The sequence below is a fragment of the Salminus brasiliensis genome, chromosome 6 (assembly GCF_030463535.1).
Source record: "Salminus brasiliensis chromosome 6, fSalBra1.hap2, whole genome shotgun sequence".
NCBI lineage: Eukaryota > Metazoa > Chordata > Actinopteri > Characiformes > Bryconidae > Salminus > Salminus brasiliensis.
The window spans coordinates 13,840,250-13,863,643 of NC_132883.1; the positions used below are offsets into that span (position 1 = coordinate 13,840,250).

A 23,394-nucleotide genomic window follows, 5' to 3' on the forward strand; every position below is an offset into this window, starting at 1 on the left:
TTACCTACTACCTCTTACTATCTCAGAATTATGACCTAGTATCTCATTATCATTACTTACCTACTACCTCTTACTAACTCAGAATTATGACCTAGTATCTCATTATCATTACTTACCTACTACATCTTACTATCTCGGAATTATGACCTAGTATCTCATTATTATGACTTAGCAATTATCTTGTGAAATATATGGGATTACAAGTCCACCTATACATGCATTTTCATGTCTGTCTGATCTGTGTCCACTGTGTTTTCTGCCTGCATGTTTTTTTAGTGGCTCCTGTTGTCTTTCTCCCTAAATGTTTAGTGGATGGGCAAATGTATATAATATAACCGTATAATATTCTGACTAGTGCTAAGCTACCAACAGTGCACTGGAATGATTTGAAGCCATTCTAGAATAAAGATATCACTGGCTTGCATTTTAATAACTGACTAAATGCTGATTAGACTACCACTAATCATTCAGTGGTGTATCTAAGACATCGAAAAGGCCCAGGTGACAGTTTTTTTCTCATAGAACCACATTTAAAATGTGATTGGTTGATTCCAATGTTACTTTGTTGTTAGTCTGAGGCTAAGCCGGAGGCTTCCCAAATGACATATCATAAAACGTATCAGTAAATTATATTTATCCCAAATCAGCCACACCCCTAGTGCCATCCCTCCAGTCAAGTTCCAGAGACTCCTAGAATCTATGCCAGGGTGCAGTGAAGTTCTTCTGGCTGTTTGTGGTGGCCCAGCATTTTATGTATATTTATGTCATTTAATTTCTGTTTTTTTCACCTATCATAATTGGACCCCACCATGTGACCTGTGCCTGTTGACTCTGACTGATCGCCTTTGTGAATGGAGCTTGGTGCCATTGTGGGTGCACATCGCACGGAAGCCTGGACCTAAAGCTCACATTAGTCACTTCCTCCTGGAGGAAAAGAAAGGATGCCTCCCACAAGGAGAGAGAAAGACAAGAAACCACCTCCACATCCGCACGACAAAAAGAAAAAGAACAGACAGTTAACAGGCACACCTCAAAGCTGGCAGCACAAAGACGAGCTCACTGTTCAAACACTGGCGGTCAGCGGTATGGACACAATAAAGAAGTCATAGAAAAATATTCTGTAGGACAAATGACTGAGACGGAAACATTGACATTTGGGGTAGAAGTAACAATCTACCCAACTCACAGATGTTCCTTCAATGAAATAGGACAAGAAGAAGTCAAAGGAGATACCAAACAACAGCCCCAGTGAGAAAGTATGTGGTTAAAAACCTTCATGTTCGGAGGAACATCTGGCATGTATCAGCATAAGATCTGAAGTTTGTTCTCTTTTTTAGTCTGAAAAAGTGAAAAGCAGTCCAGATGCTCAACCAATAATGCATTAGACATAAATATAGCCTTTTTATTTGCAATCCTAGAGAGTTTTCATACAGTATGTGATAATGATGATAGATTTGTGTATTTTTTTTTAAATACCACTTAGACCTTTATCTTATAACTATCATAAAATAATGTATAAGGCATCAGGAGGAGTGTTCATATTTTTAATTTCTGTAATGTATCTTTTAGAGGCATTAAACACCTCAGATGTCTGGAACCTATGAGGTTAACTAACTTTATTTCCATCATAACTGGTGTAATTATTCAGAAATGTTGAAGAAAATTGTGGACCGTACCTTTAAATATGCTACAAACTTTTCCTCACATCCACACTCGGGTCAAAGTATCATCTGAAAATGTTCACACAAGAACATGGATCTAGACTAAAACTAACCACCTCTTCAGAGCAGAGGTAAAGTACACTGTTTGAAGGAGCCCAACGCGGCATGAAAGTGGAGCAGGCCTAGTCTCTCCATTGGTGGCCGTTTGTTTGGAAGACACGCAGACACAGTATTACACAGCAGGGAGGTTCATACATTGGCAAATGTGCAGTGACATTTCAATAGGCCACGCAGTTCACAAAGTGAATAGACACCAAAGGCTCTTTGAGACTACATCACTGACTCTCCGTGCAGGAGAAAGTCCTTTCACCAAACCCTTCCCCCCCTTCGGTGGCTTTTTTGTCTCCGTTGTCGTTAGTCCCCCAAACGCTAAGTGAAGAATCTGGGGAATTTTCGAAAACTCTTCGGGCCATTTTCTTACAGTTTCATCCGGGAAGTTTCTCGGACGGCTGAAATATGTGACAGCTGTCAGTCAAACCAAAGTAGTTCAACTAAAGTTCAGCACAGTAGTAAATGGAAATACGTGTTTATTAACATATTACAGGTAATTATCCAATACACTAAGATAACTATTATCGCTGCAGTTATCATGTAGAAACGTGTAAAATGTCCCTAATGGGATAAAAGACATAAAAGCTATGTAATGTGACATTAGCTTCAATATAAATAAAATAAAATAAATAAAATAATATATATAAATATATATTTTTGCGATTTATTATTTTTTAAAAACTTGCATAATTCTATTTTTGTATATTAATTTTATTAATTCGCCTAAAACAGCACAGGGACGTTTTGTTTCTTGTTATTTTGGCGTCTAATGAGTTAAACTCCGCTTGTTTGGAGCCACGGTGGCGTTATTTTCTTCACACCCGTATTCCCACAGATCCCGCCTCTCCTGCGTTCCGATTGGTTAGAGCAATCTCGCCTCCTTCACTAACCTACCACGAACTGTTTCTGAGAACGAACCACTATCCAATCGCAGCGCAGGAGGGCGGGACTTCGCGGAATACGGGTGGGGAACAGTAACGCGTGATGGTGACCGTGTGGTAGAAGGAGAGAGACTTCTACTGGGACCCAACGGTTAACACCTGCCACGGCTTAAAGCCCGGAGTCTGCAGCACACAGAGTGGGGGCTTACGTGACAAGAGGACCCCGTCCCCTTCCTTCTGACTCAGTAGCAGTGGGCTTTTGTGAGCGTTCTCACGAGAGCAGCCAAACACCTTTTGACATTTGTTGCCTTTATCTTCACAACTTCCCAGATAAGGACAATCAGACAGCCGCTTGGGTGTGCACAAACTGCACATTTTTCAACCTTTATCGCAGAAGGAGGCTTTGGTCGCGCCTAGGGATTCAAATGAAAGACATTACGGAGCGTTTGAGAGTTTTCCCACAGTTTTAAACGCTGAGAGACTTCAGAGGAATGCAGCGATAACGTCTCACCTGCGCCTCAGAGTCACCGTGGGCTGTCTTTCTGCAACCGGCTGTCAGCAAGGAAAAGGGATCAAGTGAAAAGAAGAAATAAGGTAAGGTCTTATCTTTTTTACTTTTGCGTTTTTCGTTAGTTAGTTTGCTATCTGCTACTATTTACTGGCCATAGCTACTTGCATAGCATTTCTATCCAGTTGAGGGAGTCTAGCCTATGTAAATAGGCAGCCTATGTCTTCCTAGCTAGCTGTAACTGTAGTGGCAGCATCAGTAGCTGGAAATATTTTCTTTTATAGAAATGTCCTTTTAATGACACGACTAAACTGAATTTCTGTCAACATTAACTTAAAGACTGCTCATTGAATTTATTCATGACGTTATTTGTTGTGTAAATGGTAAAATTCAGTTTTAGAGTTTATAGACCTTTTTTTTTTTTTGCTCAGACTAGATACTGGCTCTACATTTCTAACATCTGTAAAATGAGTGACAGTTCTCAATTGTGTTAAAAAGTAAGTGTGGTTTGCTCATTGAAAGCCTGCATCTTTTGCTATAAGCTCAGATTTGGGAGGGAAAATGAAGGACCCATTTGTGATAAATGCCCCGTGTGGAGAGGGATGTAATGGACGTCATAGATTCAGCTTTTAGTATTCATAATTCATATTTCGTCCATTCCAGCAGAGTGCTGGTCATACATAATGCATGCATACATGAAAATATAACAGTTTATACCTGCCAATCCCCACTTAAGTGTTAAAGCAGCAAACAGGCCACTTAACAAGTTCATCACTTCAGACAGACCTGGGTCACATTACTGTAGAATTAGTGCGCATGAAGATGATTAGCGCTGTCTGAATCAGTATTCTTACTCTAAAATGTGTGTGTGTGTGTGTGTGTGTGTGTGTGCATGTCGCAACGATCTGCTGAAAACCATGTATCCCCATTTCTGTCCATTGTTTGTTTAATCCATGGTTTTTGGGTGAATGGACCAATAGAAATGCTCTAAATTCCTTGAAATAAACTTTTACATAAACTTTCATTCAAAGTTCAGAACTTTGAACCTTCCCCTGTAAAGTCACAATTTTGGAGATACATGTTTTTCACTGGACAGCGACGATATACAGTGTAATTCACATGTAAAAGGAGGTGTGTGATGCTGGACAGTCTTAGTCGTTTTGTGCAGATTTCTTGTTAAGGTGATTGTATCAGCCTAGGCCGAGGCTGACTGGGCTTTTTATGGTGAAACACTAATGTCGTTGTGGTTTAGTCCAACACTGTGATTGATCATTGTCCAGAAATCAAGCACTTTCTCGTATTACCTGTTATGTCTAGCGCTCAGTACTTGTTGTAGTCACCTTCAGACAACTCCAGCTCTCCTTACGTGTCCTGAAAAACTCTCTTTGAATTCCCTCTGGGTATGAAGCGTTTTGGAAGAAAAGTAGGACACGCTTTCTTATCTTCATTTTCATTTTTTATATCAAGAGGAAATTGGCTCCAAACCTTCGGAATTATCTGCTTGTATGTGAGGGCGGGGGGAGGAGAGAAAGAGGGGGCTTGGTGGGAAAGAGAGAGAGAAAGAGAAAGAAATCTTGGCTAATTAGGTGGGGATTGGGACTTTCACCTCAGCAGGTGGAAACATGACCCTCATTGACCTCCTTTTTTTAGCCTGAGGCTTGTGTTTCCACAAGAATATGCCAGTGAACACACAACTTGTGTGTATGTGTGTGTGTAACTGTGTTTATGTGATTGAATGACTTAGCTTTAGATGCGAGTGAGTTTGAGCTTTAAATATAAAGGTTCTTTGGATTCAAATGGATTTAGTTTTTTCCCTTCTTTCCCCAATTTCCCTAGCTCTAGCAATGCTTCCGACACTAGGAGGGTAAGGACTTAACACTTATTTCTTCTGATACATGCAAAGCCAGCCACCGCCAATGCGGCATTGCCAGGGAGCTGACACACTCGGAAGAAATCTCCCCCACCCCAGCTAACAGACACCTGTGGCAGCCAACATTGCTTTTAGAATGATGACGGGAGAGAGCGTCTTCTACCCAACTGGAGAGAACACAGCAAATTGTGCTCTCTCTGACTCCGGCGGCTGATGGCAAAACAGTATGGCTTGGGATGTGTACTCGCAATCTCTGGGTCATGTTGGCAGCACAACAGACTGCTGAACCACTCGGAAACCCAAAAGAACCTCTTTCTTTTGCTGTAGACAAACAAAAAAAGTTTCTCCTACAGCATCACTCAAAGAAAACCATTTGAAACACTTTAAAAGTGTATGGTTGAGTGGCAAATTAGAAAAACTGAAATAAACAGCAGACACTCAAATAATACAAATATTCTAGCATAGGGGCAGAGCTTCCCAGAATTCTTAGTTTTTTTGGTTTACGTTAATTAGGTCTTGTTTTTTGTCAACTCCAGATTACCGAAAATCCAGAGCAGTTTACCATTTAGTTGTGTTGCCAAAATAGACAAATGCAGCATTAGGTGCCTTGTCTAAAGACTCTAATTGGGATAGTGTGATGGGCTTTGCCTTGGTAGGAAAACAAACCCCTGTCTGACTTGTAGAGGGCAGTAGTGTCACCCATACACCTCATTAGCTGATGTAACTGGTAATACCATGCTGTTCTCATGCTTGTTTAGTTGTGGGTGCAGTTATGATGGTGCTTTGTCTTTAGGCTTTGCCAGTTCAGCCTGTGTTGCTGTAATAAAGGAGATTATAGTTAATGCAAAGACATGTATGTAAAGAATAACATAGAAGCATACAACTATAACAGACCCCTTTCATTCTTTATATTACAATATAGTGTATTCACTACAACATACCATTTATAAATATTATGAATTTGCTGAAAGAATGAGCTGAAAGAATGAGCTGAATACAAAGTGTTTTCTGAGTTAACTACAATGCCCCCAAACTGGGAGGCCTTTAATAATAGAGTGCTGAGCCCTTGCTGGGATTTGAACTTATGATCTCCTCACACTTGCTAAGCAGGCAGTTCGACTGTTGTGCTGTGAAATTGCACTACATAAAAACATAGTTCTGAGTAAATGAACCTTTTCGTTCTGGACACAGAAATGTTGATGGCTTCACAGCTATATACGCAATGTCTAACTGTCTGCTTTTCAAGAGAGAAGAGATCATATTTTCAAATCCTCTCATCACCACAGCCCTCCATGGCCAAGAGTCTAAGAAAAGGAAGACTTCATAACAATAATAATTAGTAGTAAATATCTTTATTTATTAAAAAATTACTGTTTAGGAATCAGCATTAGTATGGCCCAGGGGTCGCAAGTTCTAATGCCAAGCCATCTCTCCAGGTGGGTAGATGGCACTCTCTCTCCTCATCATTCTTAAACAGTGTTGGCCGGCATAGGTGTCTGTTAGCTGGCGTGGTGAAGCTGGGGACCCGGTGCTTTCCCACGAGCGTGTCGGCTGTCCTGCAATGCCGCAACAGCGATAGTTCAAAAAGAGGTGGGTGGCTTTGGGAGTATCGGAGGAGACATGTGTTGGGAGCATAGCTAGTGCTTTGGAGGAGTTACGAATGGTGGGTAAATTGGCAGTACCAAATTGGAAGAAAAAGGGAAATATTTTACAAATAATAAAAAAATGCAAACCATGAAGTCATTATTTCAGAATATTAGGTCTAGGTACATCAAATGATATATCAGCTAAACAGTACATCAGTCAGGCCCTGGTGCCTTTGGAAGATTTGCATGTGCATCTGCCGCACCCTCCCATAGATCCGGAGCCAAAAGCAACATGTAAAAACACCTGAGCGTGCAGCCTGCGCTGGAGTGAGAAGCAGCCAAGGACAAATCCAATCATGCAGACTGAGTCTGATCTGCAGCCAGTGCAGTGCTCAAAAAGCAGGACAGCCTGCGCTCAGACAAAGAGAGAGAGAGGAAAGGAGCACTGAGGAGATGAAAAGGAAAACAGATAGAGAAAAGATAGGAACAAGCCTTCTGCACTTCCAAGCCCTCAGGGAGTGACTCATTGACCCTAAACTCTTTCAGACTTCTTAAAAAGTGGAATTTCCCACTGGAGTTCGGTCCCGGTGTTCTTACAGACTTTTTTGCTGCCGTTCTTTGCTAGTCATCCATAGCAACTCCTGGCCGATTACGATTTGCATCTCTCTCAGTGATAGCCATCTTTCAGTGAATGCACCTCACACTTTCACACCATCACACGCTCGCTCTTGGCCTCTTACTTCATCCATCTCTCCTTCCCTCCGTCGCCCAACACTTTGGACACGTAGTGCATTCCGGGACAAGCCTCTAGATGTGCAGGGAGTGTGAACTGAAGGTGTCTGGCAGGGCTCATGGTGGACCTGTGCCGCTGGAAGAGGATTAAATGAATCAAACGGCTGCTTAAGTGGCCCACTGTTTGGCTGTACGTGAAGTGATTTATATACAGTAGATAGAGTTTCCACTGCAGACTCCAGACTTTGTTTATTAGCCAAGATGTCATGTTGGTAATACATGGTGATATGTTTTGTGTGTGTGTGTATGAAGCGCTATGCAAAATCTATCTCAAATTTGAGGCTGTTTATCTGGGCAGTAAGCTCTTATTTGTTCAGAAAATATTTTAGGTCCATTTACTGTGATTGTGTGGGTAGGCAAGCAAGTGCATTTTTACATGACAACAAAAATGTAAGTTCAATACCCGAGTCTTCTAAGCTGTCACAGTTTTGCCTTTGAGGGGGGGCCCTTAAACCTTTCTGCTTCAGGAGCACAATAGCTGTTCACATGGCTGACCTTTTGCTCCGACCCCAGCTTTCTTAACTGGGACAGTCAAAGAGAACAATTTGCTTGTATCTCTCTTTTCATCCCTGTTTTTAGTCATTGTGCCTATAAACCCAAATTATGTAAACAAGCTCTGTTCTGATTGGCGGCCCTGTGTTGTGCTTCATTCGATGAGCAGTCTAGGCTAAAAACTTGTTAAACTGCTGTAGGCTGAATAGATGCATATGTATGCAGATTTGCTGCTTTCCGTGGCATTACTGAAACCATGCATTATGGATTTAATGGACTGTATACACTAGGAAGTGAAGGGCATGTCCTGAAACTATTGCAATAATTACATACTACATGAAAGCAAAGGCCCCCTTTAAGCTTACAATTCAATAACTGTTGAACTATGAAAGAAATAGGTCAATTAGGTGAACGATTTAGAGTGAAGGTCCACACAGTTTAAAGGGTTAGAAGATGTGCTTTTTCGTATAGCAGTAAGTAGCAGTAAGTCATTTAATTCATAAGAGAAAAACAGTTCAGAGAAACAACATCAAAGTTCTTCAAGCCAAGCCTCACAAACACACAAACTACTCCTCATCTTGTTGGCCAGGGAAGCAAAGCAGAAGAGAAGAGCCAAACTCCAGTGTTTGTTATGACAGTGAAGCAGGGTTCCGGTCATGTTTCTGAAGTCTGCTCCTGCTCACTGCTGCCAGTTAGAATAACCCATCATTTGTTATTTAAGGTGAAAAGAGGGACAAAAATCCACACCCCGCTGCAACTGACGCACTGACATCACACCTGTGCCTCACTATGTCATCAGCCGGTTGCCTGGATCAGTAACTAATGGAAACTGATCTAAAACGGGCTGCAGGCATGCAGGCTTCACAGGCCTGGGGGGTGGGTTCTCCTGCTAAAAGTTATAAAGTGGCACAATGTGACAGGGCTTTGCAGCGGCTTAGGATGCTTTGGCAGTGTTGTTTTTTCCGAGGTGCACACCACACTAAGCCATTTTTCACAGGGGTGCGGTTTTTGACGTGCCACTGTTACATGCTGACCCCTTTTGGACTTAAGGCAGAACAAAGTGCTGGTATAAAAACTAGAGACACTGTTTCCCAGTGAGGAAATGTTTGAAATAAATGACTTTTAAAAATTTCTGTATGAGTTATGAAATTAATTTTGGCTGGAGGAATATGCTGGAAGCCCCTCCTACTCTTAATTTAATGTCCTGTAAATTCTGTCTGTACCTTCTTTGCCCATTGTAAAATTTTTGCAATCAACCACACCTTACTTTTTTCTATATCTCTGGACTTCTGGTTCAAAGCAGTTCAAAGCTATGTTCTGCCCAACTTTCATTCTCCCCTCACACTGATGGCATAGTCCGAACTCTCAAACTAATATTTAAACTAAAACTTCTATGTCTGGTTTCCGACACTGGGATTAGGCCTACTTGTGGACTGTATTTCCTTTTCAGTTGACAAATTTCTATTTAAAAGAATGTGTAGTCCATGACTAGGCTAAATCCTTCTCTGGGAAACTGTCCCCTAAGGGTCTGAAGCTCAATTACTAAGTGAATAACATTCATTATTTTCATCTACAGTGGCATCTGTCAAGAGGTGGATATATTAGGTAATAAGTAAACAGTCAGTTCTAAAAGGTGATGTGTTGAAAGTAGTAAAAATGGTCAAGTGTAAGGATGTGAGCACTTTTGACAAGGGTCACATTATGATGGCAAGACAACAGGGTCAGAGCATCCCCAAAACATCAGGCAGGTCTTGTGGGGTGTTCCCAGTATGCAGTGGTCAGTACCTATTAAAAGTGGTTGATAAAAGCCACAACCACCTGTGAACTGGTGACAGGGTCATGGGATGCTCTTGAAGGCTCCAACCTCACAACTGCTAACGTCTTGGTGCCAGATTGTATAGCTGTAATATGCTAAGTAATGTTGTAATTATTGTAATGCAATAATAATAATAATAGATGTAATGCAAATATGGAGCCAATAAGCGGCTCCCTACTTCATTCAGCCCTCCCACAAAACCCAAGTCAAGGAAAGGCCACCAGTGCAGATACCCTCAAAACCACTCTCCCCTGTTGTGGAAAAGAGGCCTTTGACACATTATGAGAAGAACCAGTTCAATGGAAAAGACAGTTATGCGTTAAACAGAGAGTGAAGGGGAACAGAAAGAGAATTGCCAGCAACACAATGTATAGGTACAATCAGAGAGGTCATGAACAAGCCATTAAAAAGCCTAAAGGCTTCTAGCAATAAAGTATCTGAGATTTGAGATTTGATTAGTGCAAAATGTCAAAAACCCAAATATGCTGCAGTTTCAGGTCCAGGGGAAATAGTGTACTCAGTCTGTTTGGCTGTTTTATGTGTAGTATTTGCTACTGGAATGAATGATTGGAGGACAATAATTGTAAAGCTTTTTATTATTTTAACTTTAATGTTCCATAAATAAAGAAATGAACTGTGAACTGTACTCACATGCAGTCCTGCTAATTGGAACTCTGGAAATCAGGTGATGGTGTAAGACGCAAGATGACTGCAATACACTCATAGCTACTGTTTCTCAATACAGCTGACTGTGACGCCTATTGTGAAGAAGAAATATGGCTCTGGGGATAAATGTACTGTATGACTGCCTCATCATGTCCGGTCTTTTCCTTTGCCCTCGTCATCTGACTTTCCGAATCTTCTTCCTTTTATTTTTTTGCAGTTATTTTTGACTCCTTGTGTCGTTTGTCCGGTCTGTGTCATCCAGCACGTTCCGGTCGGTGGCAGAGTGATATATTTAACCTGAGTCTCTCTCTTTTGTTTAGGTGTCTATAGGTCATCTGTGGGCACTATGGGAACTAAACTCCTTCTCTTCCTACTGCTGACACAGTGCGTGTGTAGTGTGAACTGCATCCTACGCTCAGCCCCCAGAGTGACCCTAGCTTTTAAAGGTGAGTGCACACACACACACACACAAACACACATGAACCATTGACATCTAAATGCATGGGTGTTTCTCTAAGCATTCATACACACTGCACTTCAGGTCGGTAGTGACACAACACTTACACTATACCAATTTATCTACAAACAGCTTTGGAAATGTATCTAAACTGGCAAAACATTATATTTACAAAAACAAATTAGTATTAGATTATATAGTATTTGCTCATTCATTCATGTGGCCAGGGGCGTAGGGACCAAGGAAGGGCTGCCTCGTTATGCCACATCGATAAAGGGGTTGGAGCATTGCTAGTGCTATGGGGAGCTACAAACCGGAAGTAATTGGCAGTACCAAATTAGAAGGGGGAAATTAATTTATTAAAGATTAGTGTGTCTAAAAGCAAACTTGAATCATTATTTCTTCTCTTTCACATTTAAGCCAATTTATATGGTAATGCAAAAACAGAAATAGTCCTACATATATGCAAAGAGTAAATGCAAAGAGTATTGGGACACCTGCACATTTCTTCTGTAATCAAGAATATAAATGATTTATCCTGTTTTTATTGGAGTAACTGACTCCACTGTCCAGGAAAGACTTTTAACTACGTTTTGGAGCTTTGCTGTGAAGATTTGATTGCATTCAGTGATAGGAACATTAGTGAAGTCAGGATGTTGGATAATCATCACTCCACCTCATCCCCAGCTAATCACCATTGATTGTCCTTTGAGCCCCATTCAGGTATTGCAGCTTGAGGCCTCACAAGGCTCCTAGTGGTCTGAGGCACCTGTGTACTAGCCCCACTGACCTGGTCCATAATCCATCCTTGATGTGACTGCATACATGCACACACAAACATGGAAACACACACACAAACACACACATTTGGTGCTATAGCTTGGTTCCTGTAAATCGCAAAACAGCTCTTACGGACAACAAAAGGTGGATGTTCCCTCCAAGGCTGGGGGGCGGAGACCCACTGTGTAACACACTCCAGCGACTCCATACCACACATTCTTCATTGTTCAAGTTTTCGAGAGCTTGTAATAATATCAGCAATTTCCTTGGCTTCTGTTCTCAGATGTGATATGAAACATGGAAACAGTGACTTTATTGTCATCATTTGCGTTTCCTTAACTCCATAAATACGCATTATTCTGCCCCACATACAATACTCATACAATACTCTTACAATAATAAAGCCCTCTTTATTTAGGTTAGCTGTTGAAGAAGGCTAAGTAACTGAAGTAGTTCTGTTCCCTAATTCTCTTCACACTTTACAGGCTTTTTTAAGTGGAGGAATGAAGCTTTGATCAGCGTCATTCCAAACAATTACAGTTATTATATTGATGCAACTGTCAACCCCTCTCACGCATGCACACACTTGTATGCTCATGCACATACAGACACACACACAAACACCTCCACATACACATACTCACACACTTTACAGAGATGTATGATTACAGTACAAAACAGGCTGAAAGATGAGTTGTTTAAAAGCACTGAATCACTGAAGAAGAATCTTACTGTCTTCTATCCTGACTCTTCAAAGTATACCTCACATAAATGGGTCAGAACTTTAGAATGATACCAGAGATGCTAAAGCGGTCGTGTGATCACAGCCCTGAGTCAGGCATTGTTGTAAATGAGAAAGTAGGCCGTCATATTTTAAAATGATCCCTTAAATTGTAAATATGGTTGTAGATGGTTCTTTTTAGAATTTTTATAGTGCAAAATGAGTTCAACTATTGTTACAAGCCAAAGGACCATTTTCAATACAGAACCCCTTTTGCTTGTACAATAGAATAGTACACTCTCAAATTCCTCCTTGGCAGCTTACATTTATGACCTTTAGGCATAAAGCCATAGCCAGACATTGACTGATCAGCCATAACCACGAAACATAGTGTAGGTCCCCCTCAGGCCGCCAAAACAGCCCTGATCCTTCAAGGCATGAATTCCACAAGGGCCAGACAGTCTAGACAGTCTTTGCTCCCCATGCATGTGAATGAGCCTCGGACGCCCATTACCATAAAGCCAGTTCACTGGTTGTCTGTCCTTCCTTCCTTGGAGCACTTTTGGTAGGTACTGACCACTGTATACAGGGAACACCTGACAAGACCTTCTGTTTTGGAGACCCAGTTGTTTAGCCATGACAGTTAGTCTATTGTCAGAGTTGCTCAGGTAGTTACGTTTGCCTATTTTACTCAGTAGTTTTAATGTTGTGGCTGATCGGTGTAGCTACCTAACGTTAGTCAATCATTATTGTTAGTCTTTGACCATTTTACTTGTTAGCGTAATGTAACTCCTAGCTCAGCACATTGCTAACTGCACAATGTGACTTGGGTGAAGTGGGCAGGACTGGGTAATGCTGATTAACCCAAATTATATTTATGTAGAATTCTGTAATTTTACTCTACTGTGTCAGTCCACATTCTTTATTTACCTACGTTTCTTTATCAAGTGTAAATCGTGTTCTTTAGGGGTGGCTCAAAGTGCAAGTTGCAGTGGTGGCTCAGCCGTTAGAGCGCCGGGATATTGATAACAGGGTTGTGGGTTCGATTCCCGGGCTCGGCAAGTTGCCACTGTTGGGTCCTTGAGCAAGGCCCTTTACCCTCTCTGCTCCCCGGGCGCTGGAGTTGGCTGCCCACCGCTCTGGGTGTGTGTGTACTCACTGCCCCTAACACGTGTGTGAGTGTGTGTTCACTACCAGATGGGTTAAATGCGGAGGACACATTTCGCTGTACAGTGTACAGTGACAAATACGTGCACCTTTACTTCTTAACTGTAGGCGGAGCCCAGGAGCAAGAAATGCCACTTCTTGCACAATGCTACTTTAAACGGTCTTAAGTATGTCTCATGGATATCAGTAATATCTCTTTTAAGACGAACATGTTGGTATCTTGATAAAGATGCTTTCTACAAGGTTCAGAGTTCGCCCAAGGCCCCAGAATGCTTTAATACTGCCCTGTTTCTATCATGTGTAATCATGTGTAATTAATTTCAATGGGGCCTACAGAGCAAAAAAGCAAGGAATAGTGAAGTGTTTAAACCGTCTAGTTATCGCTGGATGAGATTAGTGTTCAGGTCGACTAAGCTGCGCTAAGCCTCTGGATTGCACCAGAGCTGTAAAATTAGCTGATGCATTTCCAGCTCATATTTGCCTCGTGCTGCGCTTTCCAGTAACTGTTCATACAATACACCACTACTGTGAAGTCTTCTTGGATAAGCCGAGTTCTTTGACCACTGTCTTGTGAGCTCATGTTCAGTATGTTTGTGTCTTCGTGGTCGGATAGTATTGATATCAGATACGTTGCTATTGGAGAAAGGCTTGGTGATGCTGAAAGTGTTATTGAGGTCTGGGATAAGCTAACCTTGTTTGTCTGGAGTTCACCTACTAATCATGCCATATTTTAGCCAGTGCTAGACAACATTCTCAGACTGGCTTTATATGATGAAACATTCATTGCTGTAGAGAACAAAATACATTGAACATAATGTCTGTGCAACTTAACAGTTACACAAAACAATCAAGAAATATATGTCATGTGACATTTGAATAATTATCTAGTTAACAGGATTAGTATTTAGCATTATTCACATACAGAACATGGTGCTAGGTAGTTAACCTAACTAGCTTCTAGCAAATGACATTTTTTGATGACCTTATAAAGCTCATGTGTGTTGTCACTACATGTGTCACAATAATGTTTTTTATTTCTGGACGATGTATTGTTTCAAAAATAATTGAGATAAAACATTTTAAGACCATATATTTATAATATAATAGCACAATAATGCAATTACACCCTATTAAAGAGAAATGTACTTATATAGGTAGTAGTTTGGGAGATCATTTTAATTTTATTGGCAATTCGTACTGTCTGCCTGTCAAAGTTCGAAGCCTATTTAAAAATATATTGCTGGGTTTCAAAAAAAAAACAACACCTATTAGCCTCAGGTAGCAGGTAGTCTTTACCTGTCCCAGGATGCACTGTTATTGATGCATTGGTCACTGCGCGACGGGCTGAAATATTGGTGACGTTCATTCCTGTGTAAATAACCATACAAGGAAACACAATGAACGATCAGCAAAAAGGTCAGCAAAAATGACTGAGGTTATGTCCATATATTGTACAAAAAGTTGATAACATAGTTATCATGACAGGCCTAGTTGTCACAGCTTAAGTGATATACAAAATCAAAAACTCAACTGTCCTTTGTTTTATCCTCTTGTCTAAGACAGTGCTTCAGTTGCTGAAATGATATTGCTTGTTGTCATTACATGTTAGCATGTTGACAAGGGCTGCACAATATATTGTTTCAGCATCGTCATCGTAATGGTGACATTGCAGTGTCATTTATGGCAAGTTAAATAATATGCATCATGCTACAACTAGATACAATAGGAGATTTCACACTGTTCTAACTTTCCATGACATCAACCAGAGGCAGATTATAACTACTCCATTGATTCACAGAATGCATTATTATCACGACATATCATTTTGGATTATTGACTTCTGGCGAAATCTTCTGAATATTGCTGTATTTTGTAACATCACAACTGATGACTGCAGAACAACAAAATATCGCAATGTCAGTTTTTTCCAATATTGTGCAGCCCTAATGTTGACTGGCTTGTTTAACAAAGCTTCTGTAGATGGCTGCGTCTGTTGTGGATGAGTATGAAATGGATTTCAAGTAGGGCACATGAGGCTTCATGTATGCATTGCAGGTGAAATTTCAAGTATGTATCAACTGAAAAATGAAAGTTTCATGTAAACCAGCCTTAGTCAAAACATATGACGCATGACAGACACAAGTATTGTTTCTTGATCACATGAAACCTTGGAACCCAAAACTGGTTGATGAAAACACATCAGTAGACCAACTACACTATGAGATTAGTTACAGTGCAGCAGTGCCTTTGACCCAGTTCTCAATGACCTGTGTTTCGAGTAGGTTCAGTCACAGTGAGACCCAATGCATGCTGTGGGATTTGGAAGGAAATTGATGGGAAAGTTTGCATTGTTGCTTAGTAAGAAATGTTGTAACCAGTCCCAGTTATCAGATTTCTCATATCATGTACTTTACACCTTTGTAAAGCTTGGCTGAAGAGATGGAGAAGCTAAATTTTCTTGACTTGAGTCAGTTGAAATTGGCTCAGTATTGACCTTGTTCCTGTTTCACTATCCTGTCATCTCTAGCCCGTGTAATTCAACTGAAATTCATCTGCAGCCTTTGGCCTCTTCATTTCATCCCCTTACTCCTCTTTCTCTGGCTGCTGTGTGTCCTCCCCTCTGGGAACGTTCTCTGCAGTATCGATGGCCACCTCCCTCTGTCCTCGCCTCCTTCACTCCAAGAATAGAGGGGCGGAAAAGACCAATTCTCAGTGTTCTGCTGTTCTCTGAGATAGATTGTTCATTGTCTGCAACAGGGATGTTCTTTGTCTTTGGAGGCGCCTGAAGAGGAGGAAAGGTCTTTCTGGAGCTGTAGAGAACGTGATCATTGATGGTCTGTGGCTATTGTGCCAAAAGAGATAATACACTAAAGGTTCAGTTACAAAGCACAGTACCCTTGGCAGACATATCCAAGACATTTTACAAATATTTTCACATAGGGGTGCACAGTATAGGATATTGGCAGACAGTTATTTCTGCCCTGCTTTTGTGCTTGTGATGCCTATTTTGTCTCTAGTGGTGGGCAATTACACTCCTTTCTAATTTATTGAAATCTATAGTATAGAGGCTAACGCAACAGCCCTATATATGGAAGTTTGTAGGTTTAATTCCCTGCCCAGACAATAATGCCACTGCTATACCAATTTTTTTAAGCAAGACTCCTAATGTTACATTCACCTTCCATGGCACCTTTCAATATATTGCGATTCTGTAATCCAGTTGATAAATTAGGATTATTCAATTTTAAGAAAACTGTTATAGTGTAAAAATAAATTACATTCATAAAATCTATGAACAGTGGGATATGAAGACAACACTGCTATATAGAGTCAAAAGACGAGTTTTTGTTATAAATAGACAGACGCACCAATCCACAAATTATGGATGAGTGGCAGATTACGGACACACAAATCGACCAGTTAGACACAGCAAGAGCTTCTTCATAGCCTCGTAACTCTGGGTGTGAGTCATGTACAATCTGGCGATAAGATGCAATCGAAGGGGCAGACTCTACAGACTTAGGACATGTTTAAACTTTATTTCTGTGCGACAGTATCGCATAATAAAAACAGAGAAGCCGGTACACTGTGTGCTACAAATGTAAGCCATTAATAAATACACTATAGTACACTATTATCTCTACTTCAATATATCAATATTTTCTTACACCCCTATTATGGGTTAGAATTGGAATCTGTCAGTGTTATTTACAATATTTTATATGTGTAAGTACCTTTTTAGTGGGGTTTGTTTTACATGGTGATGGGGTAAGGCAATTAGTGCCTCGGTGATCGTAGTTCATTGCAGATCACTGATATACAAATCTTATGGACTTCATGTTTCTTCTCTAAGGTTTTCATGATTTTTGAGCATGTATTCTATTTAGTATTTTTTCTCTGTGGCCTAAAACAATCCAGCTTTAATTGTCCTCAAGTGTATGCTTTTGGTTTTAAGCAGTGATGTAGACAGTTGGCTAAGCTAAAAAGAATGCAAATTATACATTGCATTCACCTGAATTTGAATACAGTTTAATGATTATTCAGGGATAATATGGCTGTTCTTAAGTAATAGACATGAACAATTCCTAATCTTGAATCACCAGCGGTTTTGCAGACATGTTTTCTACTTGTAAATAGCCAAATGTTTCTGGTATCGAACTTTCTGGCGATGAAAATTCTCATCTCTGCAATTTAATGATTACCCTATATGAATAGTACTGTACTATTAACTCATTCATGTGCAACATTACAGACATCCTGTGGTACAAAGTGCATTACTCCTCCATCCCATGAAACAAAAGAAAAGGAAAATGAGCTTTTATTGGCATCAGTATCAGCCACAAGATTATCACGGTAATTGGTTATTGTTATATGCTTAGAAACCTGGAACCTCTGGAAACCTTTTCTGAACATTAATATAATTCTGCCTATTTGTTGGATGCTATATTGTCTTGCAAGGACTCTGAGCAGCTACATTCTCTTCGTTCCCTCTGAGGAGTTTCTAGGAACACGTCCTGTAGCATGTTACATCACCCCTATTCTCTCTGCTCACCTTTGTACCTATTTGTTTAGTGCATCCATATCTTGTAGTGAACTCTGAGCAGCGTCCACCTTCGACTACTACGCGTTTGGCAGTGTTGGTGTGTCCTGTGTTTACGGCAGAGGAAGGAGAAGAGAAGTGGTTTGTTCGGAAGCCTTGTCCTTCACACCCGCCCTGTTCTGTCCTGCCTGCACCCAGATCACATCTGAGGTTTTATTTAAGTGCCATGTCCATGGCAACCTGCGAGCACCCTTGACCTCTTTTTAGAGCATCAGCGCTGTCATGCCGTGGACGCAGTTCCTGTGCTTAAACACACACTGGCTGTAAAGTAAACATCCTTATTGATGATTGCCTGGTGATGACCTCCGAAGGAAGGGGAAGCTATCAAAGGAGAGAGACTATTTTTGGGAGGGTACATGTAGACTCAGAGATATTTATGTAAGCAATAAAAGGACTGGATGACGTGAAGATATGGCATATTTAGACTGATGTATGGGTTTTGACTAGCCGCAAACATTTACTCTGTTTTGTCCCTGATTCAGCTTCAAATGTTGATCCATTTGAAATAACATTTAGGCGTGTGGACCTTAGCTTCCTTTCAAACCACACAGGTCCTAGATTCTCACATGTTCCAGTGCTCATCCACAGTGAAGCTTTTAAAAGGTGTGCAGCAATGGAATCACCCAGAATGCACCTCTTCAGAGTTGGCTTCACAGCGCATTAACAGTAGCACTCTGCACATTGGGTCAGCGCTTAAAATATTTAACTCTTAGAACTCTTAAAAGCTCATCAGCTTCAGCGAAACAGCACAAGATCAACTTTCACCCACTTTTATAGCCATTTCTGTTTAACAATGAAGGCCGTGTGTTCACACCATAGGAAAAGGCTGGCAGACTCCTAGATGCTGTGACTTAAGTGCGGTGTGTCTCTGGGGTGGGACCAAAGCCTTTAAGCATATAAACACATGTATAATGAGAACCGCAATCTTCTCAGACTTAGTTAAGCTCCACTTTGCCAGACATCTGTTTATGTTGAGCTTTTAATTCACAATATAATATTCATAATCTCACTCCTGTCAATCACTCAGTAGCGTTCCCCTATACCATTCTGAGTTTATTATGAAGTCCCAGTAACTGTGTAATTTAGTTAGTTCTCATAAAACATGTTTCCTAAGAATTAACTCTTGTTTAGGGTTGATGGTCTCTACATGACATACGGTTAAAAAGGTTTCCATTGGTTTGGCATCAACACGGCATCAACACTGCATCAACACTGATCCTGTTAAACATTCATACATGGTGAACTGGTGTGTGACTGAATGTCTGAATAAGCTTTTTTTTGTTTTTCTGAGACAGTCGTCCACTATATTATATATGTCCTAAGCCCTATGTGGATTAGTTTTACTTGGACAGGTGGAGTAATGTAATTTTACTACAGAACGATAAGATAGTAATAATTGCATGTAAGCTACATGTTCATAACATGTATGTAGGCTAAAGGCTATGCTACACAATGACTTGCCTAAAGCTGCCAGCAGCATCTGAAAACAGCATGAAAACGCCTGTTTCACAGGATCAGATCCACACAGGCTTAATATAACCTGAGGTTATTGTTATGGCTTGTTTTGCAGTAGGTAAAGGGTGCCAGAATCTTGTACTGGCTTGGGAGTGCAGGGTACATAAAAATGATGGACACAACGCATTTAGAAGGGACAAAAATGGTCTGGTCTTAATTAAACTACCTAATCTCATCTCAATAGGGCTATAGTCGAATAATGCAAGTTTGGGACATGAAACATTCGATACATTACTTTCTGCATACCCAATCAGATACACACTGTTATAATGTATAATTTCTCATATCATCATTATGCTATCCAACAGCTTTATCAAACATCACAGATCCAGAGCATGCAGACCTAATTCTGTTACAAATCTAGCCTGAAACTGCACACACTCCCTGTGTGGTGGCATTTTTCTTAGTGTATTTGCTGCACTTTCATTTCAATTCAATTCAGTCTTCTTTTTCATAATCAGTTTTGGATTGTGTGTATTGTGTTGGTAAAAACCAAAGTCATACATGGCCAAAAAGACTACATTTAAAGACTACATTTACCAGCTTTTTTTAGACAAGCTCAGACAACATACATGAGTGAACATTAGTGGGTTAAACTGTTTGAGACAGTGCTTGAGAAAGCTGTTGCTGTAGCTGTGTTAAGTGCACTTTGCTCCCTGGAGTTTCTGCTTCACACTCTCAAAGGCTGCTCTGCTTGCCTTAAAAGAGGGCTCCCAGAAGCAGCAGCTCGGAGCACCAGAAAGACAAGCTTCTTGTTTTAGCATTTCTCAAACACAAGAAGCCCACAGAGCATTATTTAACTCACAACCTTCTAATGTGCTCTGGATGTATGGCTTTAGAAAGCCAGGAGCAAAACACATGATGAGATGTGAGCTCCCTCTGTTGGTTCAAGTCTAATAGTAGCAATAGAACTGAAATGTCCACACAATTACAGGTATTATTGAGGAATATATACTGGAATATACAGTATACTGTGTTCTTATACTGTGTTTTCTTAAAGTCTTTCCAATTTAGCATAATAATTTATTTGTCTTTGGATTGCTCAGCTGTTTCTTTTTTTAATTTTTTTTAGTACAAGCTGCTCAAGATGCTTAGGTGGCTCAGTGTTCACCTCCATGCAGACTGAATGGGGCGGACTCACGTTATGATAAGATATTTTTATGGAGACAGTACATGAACACACACAGTGGAAAAGTATTAACAGAATAAAAAATTCTGTTTTGATTGTCAATATTTCTCTTAATTCCCCACCTCAGTTTGTGACACAAGTGAGTATCACTACAGTTAAGGAGGACTAGATTTATTGTAATGAGCTGTTAAAAAGTTGCCATTGAGAACATGGATTCTGAATGTATTTGGCAGGGTGGATTAGAACATTTATCGGGCCGGGTTTGCCACCTCTGATCTAGATGTTTCATGCATATATGAGTCCTGAGTTTAAGTTCATGTTATCTTTAAGGCAGAATAAATGAGTTAGCAGTAAAGCAGCTACTTGAACTCATAAAACAGTCCATTTTAGTGACAACATATCTATACCTCACCAGAGCTAATGGATACTCGGGCAGCAAGGCCGTTCAGCTTCTCCTTCAACACCAGTGACTACCGAATCCTCCACATGGACCAGGACCAGGGACGGCTGTACCTGGGGAGCCGTGAGTACCTGGTCTCGCTGGACATGCAGAATGTCAACAAGGAACCTCTTATTGTAAGTAGATTTTACCCAATGTCTCAACAGCTCAGAGACTTTGGGGATGTTCACTGTAACTTACTAAAATCTTTCCCTGAGTCATTTGGCCATGTGCATATCCATGTTGGGTGTAGTAACATGGATCAACATGTATGCTTGTAATCACTATATAATCAGCACCATGCTGCCTTTATTGTTGGATGCAAAAATCAGTCTTTGAGTGAGCATGTATGTACGCAGGTAGGTTATTAGGGTTTATAAAGTCTTATTAGCAACATAATATGTAGCGTGGAAATATATTTTTTATCGTGATGTTATGCTTGTCATATCGCCCACACCCACACTTTGTTTTTCACATGTCCATTCTCAGTATAGAAAATAGCTATGCTGAGAATGGCATCCCACATTATCACAGGCTGTGATAACATCATGACATGCCTTACTCAATTCAGTAGTCTCATCTGCTTTATACCCAATGAAACCAAGGAGTTCCAAACTCAAACTCACTGTGTGATGATGATCTAGTATCAATTTTCATCTTTCACAACTGTGTTATTACGAGTGGACAAAATAAGATCCTAGATCAGCTCTTTGCTCGTAGCCTTGATCCATGTAGTGCCTGCAGGTCCAAACAGGTACTCAGTTTCATGTTTTTTTTCCCTTCATAGATCCACTGGCCTGCACCAGCACAGAGAAAGGGGGAGTGTCAGATGACTGGGAAAGGAAAACATGTGAGGCTGCTTCTGCTTCTCCAATAATAATAATATTGTTGTTTAGTTATACACCTTATTTTATGGCTAAAATAATTCTAATGTAAATGTATGTGTGGATGTGAATGTGTCCTAGGGTGAGTGTGCTAACTTTGTACGCCTGATTGAACCATGGAACAGAACTCACCTCTACACGTGTGGTACTGGAGCTTACAAACCCATCTGCACCTTCATTAACAGAGGCTGGAGAGCTGAGGTACACGCACACACATTGGATGGAGCACCATCATTCCAGAGAACACAGTTCCACTGCTCCACAGCCTAATGTTGTGGGGCTTCACCCCTCTAGCCCACACCTGGCAGTAGGCATGGTGCCAATAGGTTCATGTTTATCTACAGGCACTAGAGATGCTGTTTGTGTGCGTTTGCACATCTGTGTCAGCAGTGGGTGCATCTTAAAGTAACCGAACACATTCATTAGAAGGGGTGTCCACAAACATTTGGACATATAGTGTACCTGCACAGAGGTAAAAAAGGGCTTGCTAATACGAGCCAGAACCACAACAGCTTCAACGTGCCTAGAATCTGGATATGTAACTCCACAGCAGAAATGGAACACCATTCTTCCAAAAGATGTTTCCTCAGTCGATGTTTTAATGATGGTGGTTGAGAGCATTGTCTAATTTTGATGTTGAAGGTCATAGCATATGATTTGCATCATTTGTATACTCATCAAACCATTCAGTGACCCTTCTTGCCCTTTGGATGGCGGCATGGTCATCCTGGAAGAGACCACATCTATTGGGACAGAAGTCACACGTTTTTCAGTGGTTGTCATACAAAGGGAAAACATACCCCCCTCCCACAGCCTAGACTAAACCAAACACCACCCTGCCATGTAAAAGATACATTAAGAACAAAAGCCCTTTCAAACACACTTTCAATCTGTCTCTCTTGTCTGTTCTGTGTAGGACTACCTCTTCAGGCTGGTCCCTGGATATGTGGACTCAGGAAAGGGCAAGTGTTCCTACGACCCAAACCATGAAAATGTGGCTGCTCTCATCAGTGAGTCTCTTCCTGCAAAAGAACCCAAAGTTTTGCGTCTGATTTTCAGTGCTCTACATAAAGCCCATGTTAATTTCCCCTCTCTGTTCTCTCCTGCTGTCTTCAGATGGGAACCTGTATTCTGGTGTGCATGTAGACTTCATGGGCACAGATCCAGCCATCTTTAGGACAATGGGGAGTAGACCAGCTGTGAGGACAGAGCAGTATGACTCGAGGTGGCTTAATGGTAAGTACTTGGCAAAGTAAAAAGTAATGGTAACGTGATTTGATAACAAAGTAGCTTAAGGCACTAATGAAATCCCCCTTTTC

General features: G+C 40.8%; 1 protein-coding gene across 1 annotated transcript in view; it reads left to right on the top strand.

The window, feature by feature from the left end:
- Nucleotides 1-2,768: 2,768 nt before the first annotated feature.
- The window catches only part of sema3ga (sema domain, immunoglobulin domain (Ig), short basic domain, secreted, (semaphorin) 3Ga), a 29,106-nt gene continuing 8,480 nt past the window's right edge, over nucleotides 2,769-23,394 (top strand). The window contains exons 1-7 of the mRNA XM_072681733.1: nucleotides 2,769-3,247; nucleotides 10,704-10,829; nucleotides 21,168-21,328; nucleotides 21,979-22,041; nucleotides 22,157-22,276; nucleotides 22,992-23,085; nucleotides 23,192-23,311. Coding sequence (XP_072537834.1) covers nucleotides 10,730-10,829; nucleotides 21,168-21,328; nucleotides 21,979-22,041; nucleotides 22,157-22,276; nucleotides 22,992-23,085; nucleotides 23,192-23,311 — 658 coding nt within the window. The 5' untranslated portion in view covers nucleotides 2,769-3,247; nucleotides 10,704-10,729. The remainder of the gene's footprint in view (nucleotides 3,248-10,703; nucleotides 10,830-21,167; nucleotides 21,329-21,978; nucleotides 22,042-22,156; nucleotides 22,277-22,991; nucleotides 23,086-23,191; nucleotides 23,312-23,394) is intronic.